Source organism: Sipha flava, unplaced genomic scaffold (genome assembly GCF_003268045.1).
Source record: "Sipha flava isolate LNK unplaced genomic scaffold, YSA_version1 0_pilon_pilon, whole genome shotgun sequence".
NCBI classification, from domain to species: Eukaryota; Metazoa; Arthropoda; class Insecta; order Hemiptera; family Aphididae; genus Sipha; species Sipha flava.
Window position 1 is genome coordinate 157,248 of NW_020271713.1, and position 6,626 is coordinate 163,873.

General features: G+C 34.3%; 1 protein-coding gene across 1 annotated transcript in view; it reads right to left on the reverse strand.

Moving 5' to 3' along the window:
• LOC112687193 (homeobox protein six1-like) overlaps positions 1-6,330 on the reverse strand; it is a 31,594-nt gene extending 25,264 nt beyond the window's left edge. Inside the window, exon 1 of the mRNA XM_025559806.1 lies at positions 5,116-6,330. Coding sequence (XP_025415591.1) covers positions 5,116-5,876 — 761 coding nt within the window. The 5' untranslated portion in view covers positions 5,877-6,330. The remainder of the gene's footprint in view (positions 1-5,115) is intronic.
• Between the last annotated feature and the right edge of the window lie 296 nt (positions 6,331-6,626).

Below are 6,626 nucleotides of genomic sequence, written 5' to 3' on the forward strand. Positions count from 1 at the left end.
TTATATTTATTATATACTTATTTAAATTAAATATTTTATTAATAAAAACATACTTCATGCGGCAACTAATAAAATTGTTATAAAATATCATTATTAAACAGATGTACTATACTGTTTAATTTGCTTGTTAATTTTATCTAATAAACAAATTAATCTGTACATACATATCTAGTATACATGGGTACATGAGAGAAGTGTCATAATTTTATAATATTATAAAACTCGGAATTTCATTTTAAGAACGAAAATATTCGAGTCAAACAAGATTTTATCGCATTGTTTAAATATGAAATTCTAGGAACCGGAAAAAAAGTTTGAGGTATCAACGATTTCGAGTTCAAGAAGTTCGAGTTAATCAAGTTCGACTGTAGTAACTGTTACAATATCAAATGTCAGACATTCTTAAAACTCAATTAATAAAAACGTAACTAGTAGGTATCCTAATATATAGGTGTCCCAGCAGAAGCGCATATTTTAAAAACGCAATAGCTCAGCAAAAAACCATAGACATTTCAAAAAAAAAAAAAGAATTATTGCAACCATAAACAACTCCTATTTAATGATAAAAAATTATGTTGAGCAAATGTCTGCCTCCGCGATCCCTACATGCAATAGGACGATCGTTAAAATTGGTGATCATTTTCGCACATATCTCTCTACCGATTCCACCAATTACCCGCCTGATTTCTTCCATCAATTGTTGGATGACTCGCAGGTTATTTACATAAATAAATTCAATGGTTTTACTTATTAACATATCCAGAGAGGTGGAAGTGATCCTCATCACCGAAGATTATCCTGCTGGCGAAGTCTGCGTCAAGTTGGTTTAAAATCCATTCTGCAAATAATTTTCTCTTGCCATGATCTGTTGGCTTCAATTCTTGTGTCAACTGGATCTTGATGGATGCACTTCGTGACATACCCAGTTGCTATGGATGACAGCGAACAGACTTATGCGGGCTCACTAGAGCACTATCTTACACTATGGCAACGTTTGCTGGAAATCGAATGTTCCTCTAAAGGATAGCTTTGTTGTCCACAACTGAGCCAGTTTTTTCGAATTTATCTATTGAACGAGTTACAGTCGATCGCAAAGGCACATTGTTTTGTCCGAAGATCTACCGAAGCTTATGCAACGTTTCCGCGACACTCTATCTGCACTTGTAGTGCGTTTTCATTGTGTATACGCAATGTGTTCAATAGTGAATCTCTTCATGATGACGAATGCTAAAAATACAAATGTTTTGCAATAGAAAATGGGGAATGTTATAAAACATGAAAAACATTGGAACAGTGCTTTTAACCCAAAAACAAAAAAATTACGATATTTTTAAAATGTACGTTTTTGTTGGGACAACCTTTATAATTTATAATTGTTCGACTATTTTTCGCTTCTAATTATTAAAATATTTACACATTTAAGGCATAGGTATTACTTATAAGTTATCTTATAAAAATAATTATAATTGTAAAATTATAATCTAATATATGTTTAAAGAAAAATTACAAAAAATTATAGTAAAAGTAAAATAAATAACAATATTATTGACTAAAAAATGTATAATAGCTTCAAAAATATTATAATTATATGTGCTTTGTTTATTTTTTATAAAATCACAAATTGGATTTTTATAAAAAAAATTGAACTACAAATAAATTGAAAATGTAATTATATGTATTTATTGATTTTTTTGCAATATATAGAGATATTTCCATTAAGATTTACAAATTTACTACCAGCTGAACAAATTAAAATAAAAATGTTTTAGGTACTTATATATATATTCTAATATAAATATCTTCATGAATCTTAATAATGTAAATGAATTTTCACATTATTAATTTTTATTTGTTTTATATTTTCGGACATCCTAAATAAACACATTTTTCGGCAAAGAGCGTTAGTACTCGTATAAACAACAACGGGAATTCATTATATTATTGTCTGGAGTATGCGTATGTTACCAAATTCAATAATAAACATTTATATACTGCCCATATACTCTAAAGCAGACAAGAATTATTCAAACCTAAAAAACATGAAATTGGTTGTATTATAAATTAAGATACAAATGCTTTTTTGAAAAGTAAAAATGTCTTGATTTTTAAAATTTGGTACTACTAAATCAAATTAAAATTATTAAATAAATACGTAAAATTACCAAAAAAAAAAAAAATTCGTTAAGAAATATAATCATCAAAACATGAATAAAAGCATTCATACTATTAGTAAATTTTTATCATTAGAGATTTTCATATTATTTTAAGTACAGAACCAATTTAATTTTAATGATGACATATTTTTTTTAAGTACTGAAGTAAAAAATATGATTATTTTATGTCAGTATTTATTACTTGGCAAAATTTCAAAACTGTATTTTTTATAATAATAATTCAGTACATTTTTTTTGGCTCTACCTAAAATTCAGTTTTTAAAATGTTTTATACATCTTGAAAATATGTCATAATATAATAAATACATATTTCAAAAATTTAGTGAATGTGTTATAAAATGTAAATAAATACTTATTGCATTTCATATTAATATTTTTATGAGTTCTGATAGTTAAATTATCAAAGGGCAAAGATATTTAGTAATTAAATAAATAAATATTTTTTAAAAGTATGGCAGTTTGATAAGCAATATTATACTTTTCGCTAGATTTAAAATATTTAAATACTCCTACATATTATTCATTAGCATTATACAAATGTTTTTTAATATTAAATTTTTTGATATTGTATTTTATTTTACTTCACATATTTTATATATTTTTGAATTCATTAAGTGAATTTATTTATTATTTTTATAGTTATACTTGTGTATACTATTATAATAGCTGTAATATTAATTTTATAAAATATTCATATTCCATTAAATTTAAATAATAAAAACTACACTCTCACATACTACACACTAAACTATTTTTATTCTATTATCATGACTATATAAAATAAAATGTCCGAATATATACATTAAATTGTAATTCTGATTTTATATATCTTAGAGATAAAGTTGCAGTATTTTGTTAAGTCTAAAATTGTCACCATGATCATGTTGATAGTTTTTATTGATCATAACTAAATATAAATTCATGATATGAGTAAAACGCATATGGACAGAAAACCTACACAGATATATAAATAATAAAAAATAAATACATTTAATGAAAAATAAAACTTGCAAAACGAATGTCTAAAATTCTCGATATCATCTGGAGAACATAAAAATAACATAATACGAGCCACAAATAACCCCCCTTTGTGTTATTACATAATAAATGTGATTTATCAAACTAATTCTTATAAATCGGTTGCACCAAAGAAAAACTGGGTAGTTCTATACTCAGTGGGGTGCAGTTAAAAGGATAACAGCATATTCATATGTATCGTTCACCCAGGATTTAATGATACAGCCCGCCATGTGTAATTCATAATCGTTCTACTCACTTGTATATACATTAACGTTCAACATCCGTATTAATGAATTCGTTATCATCTGTAGGTTATAGTAGCCCGCTTGGCTTACGCCTTGTTAAATTAAGTTATCGCTTTGTAACAGGAATATTTTTTTGTTGTCATTATCGGTGAATTAACGTCTACAGTCAACAATATACTTATATTGAGTCTACCTGTTTATAAAATTTCACAGTGAGTTCTATTGTGGTGGGCTTTAAAAATTTTTTAATAAAACAGTACATTTTGATTAGGGTCATTCGCTTATCACTTTATCTCTGTAGCTATAAAATGCTTTACCAGTCATCAACGTGAGTTTTCAAAGAAACAAGTTCTCTAGAAGAGCAGGTTCTTGATACAGATAGGTCTTAATAATTAATTTTAATAATATTAATTTTTTTTTATAACAAATAGAATTTAATAATATATCATATTAGATTTTCACGTGTTACGTATTATAATAATTTTTCGAAAAACATTTTACTGCATAAGATAATAGGTATAATCAAAACATGTAAAAAAAAATTTTTTTTCAGCTTATAAACAACTTACTAACTTACTTTATCCATTAAATTTATAAATTAAGTAGTAAGTAAAAATCATTATTAATATAGAAGAATTTTTAGCATGAGTTTTCGAAGCGTATATGATAACCATATATATATATATCTACCAATTCGTAATCGTACAAATACAAACTCGATAATACATAAATATATATTATTACATAATAAGATAATATTTGACAATAATAAATCCATATTTTTTAATTAAAATGTATTTTCAGATAAATACCCAAATTAAAAAAGGGTAAACCAAAAAGTAATTGAACATTAAAGGAGCATGTATAATATTATACTTTTTTTAGCTAAATTATATTTGTAATAAATAATATTTGAACTGAGAAATTGTACAGATTTTTTTCTTAAGATTAGTCGCTTAGTATTAGTATTAATTTGATATTAAATTTCGTATTATCTTATAGATTCCATTAAATATTAAAATCAAATAATTTATCCAATTTAACGAAGGTTTAGTTTATATGATAATCAGATTAGTTTCATCAAAAGCCGAATCACAAAAAGCAAACATAGTAAAATTAATATTAACAATTATATGAGAAACAAGTGTTATATATGGTATATCAACGAGAAAGTGTATTTTACTAACACAATTATTATGTCATTTTTCGAGAAATAATTTTATTCCGTGTCAAACCCATTGAGAAGTATATTATACAAATTATATATTATTATGATTATGGTTTCGCGGTTGCGTTCAGGGAGCATTACCGGGCCGAGTTATTTTTCCAGTAACACTCGTCCTCCGGTGCGCTCGACACATATATTAATATACGCGTCACATAACATGTGTGATCATGTGAAACGGTGTCACGAGAATTCAACGGGTTATAGTATACTTAAGAATACTATAATTATTTGGATGATGGGAGAGGGAACATTTGGATGCAACGATGGATAAAACGGTGCAATAATTTTTTTTTATAAGAATTCACATGTACCATACACATAGGGCAAACTACAAATAACGTGTTCGTAAATAATTGTATGTTAAACGATCCATTAGTACACGCATAGGTCGCTTGTGTTGTCCGATTTAATATTACAATTCGAATGTTTACGTGAATGGAAAACTTACCCGTCTTTTTGCTCAGCCGCCCGGTCCCTTTGCCTACGGTTCTTGAACCAGTTGGACACCTGAGTAGTGGTGAGTCCGGTGGCTTCGGCCAACTCGCGCTTTTCCCGAGGGCTAGGGTAAGGGTTGCTGGCATACCACTCGCGCAGCACCATTCTGGACTTTTCCTTGAAGCAGTAGCTGGTCTCCTCACCGTCCCATATGGTCCGGGGTAGCGGGAACTTGCGGCGCACGCGGTACTTGCCGACGGCGCCTAGCGGACGGCCGCGGAGCTTCTCGGCCTCCACGTAGTGCGCCTTCAGCCAGAGCGCCTGGAGCTTGGGGTGGTTGTGCGCGGAGAATTGGTTGCTCTCCAGCAGCCGGTACAGCTCCTTGAAGTTGCCCCGGTGGAACGCCACGATCGCCTTGGCCTTGAGCACGCTTTCGTGCTTGTGCAGCTTGTCGCAGCTGGGCAACGACCACAGAAACCGGCCCAGCCGCTCGATGTTACCGGACTGCTGGAGCACTTCGCACACGCAAGCCACCTGCTCCTGCGTGAACCCGAACGACGGCAACAGCGGCGTCATGCTCGCACCGCTACCGCCGCTGCCTATGCCGCCGGACGCGCCTCCGGACGACGAACCGGGCGGCGAGTGTTGCGGGGGTTGGCTGGCCGTACTCGCATGATGAGGCGATCCCTGCAGCAGCCCGACGCCGCCGCCGCCGCTGCCCGGATGGTCCACGTTGAAGGTCCCGAAGTTGCCGGTGCCGCTGCCGATCAACATCACTGCAGCTGTTGCGCATTCATTCGACTCAATCGCGTATGCTGCAGCGCGACGACTGCAGCATTGTGTGAACGCGACGCACGGCGCGGACGCGCGCAGTTACGCGGTGAGACGGTGAGAGATCGCGTGGTGCGCGGACCGCTGCGAAAAACGAGTAACGGCGAACGGGAAATCTAACGGGAAACACGCGAATCCACCGAGTTTACGGAAAACAAATCGAAATCACAACTCGTCCGGACCGTTTGTGCGTATACGTGCACTATGACGGACGACGAAATTTCGGTGCGCTACTTTTCTTTTCACCGCGATGTGTCTGCGAACGTCGACGTAGAACCGTACGAATCTTTTTCAAACTTGCCGTCTATCGCGCGCGCGACCGGTGAGTGCGTTGCACGCGTTAATACGTTCGACGTTTAGGCTTTGCGGCCGACTAACGAGACGGAGATGACGAGCCCGGCCGACCAGCCAGCCAGACGACTCGACACGCACGTAACCCCACCACCGACCACGCCGCAACCGTGTTCCGGTAACCGTGGTAACGGCCACGGCCGGGGCCGTGCGCGCGTCCGCTTCGGTTAAACGGTAGGCGGTGCCCCCCGCGATGGGCGCGGTCTCTGGGCGGTGGCGCGCGCGTTCCGCGGTTCCGCCGCCGCTACTACAGACGCGACTATAATAATATTATAACAACGTGTGTGTGTGTGTGTGTGTGTACCTGCGCTCTCCGTACATCTTCGCGGTCACCTCCGCACC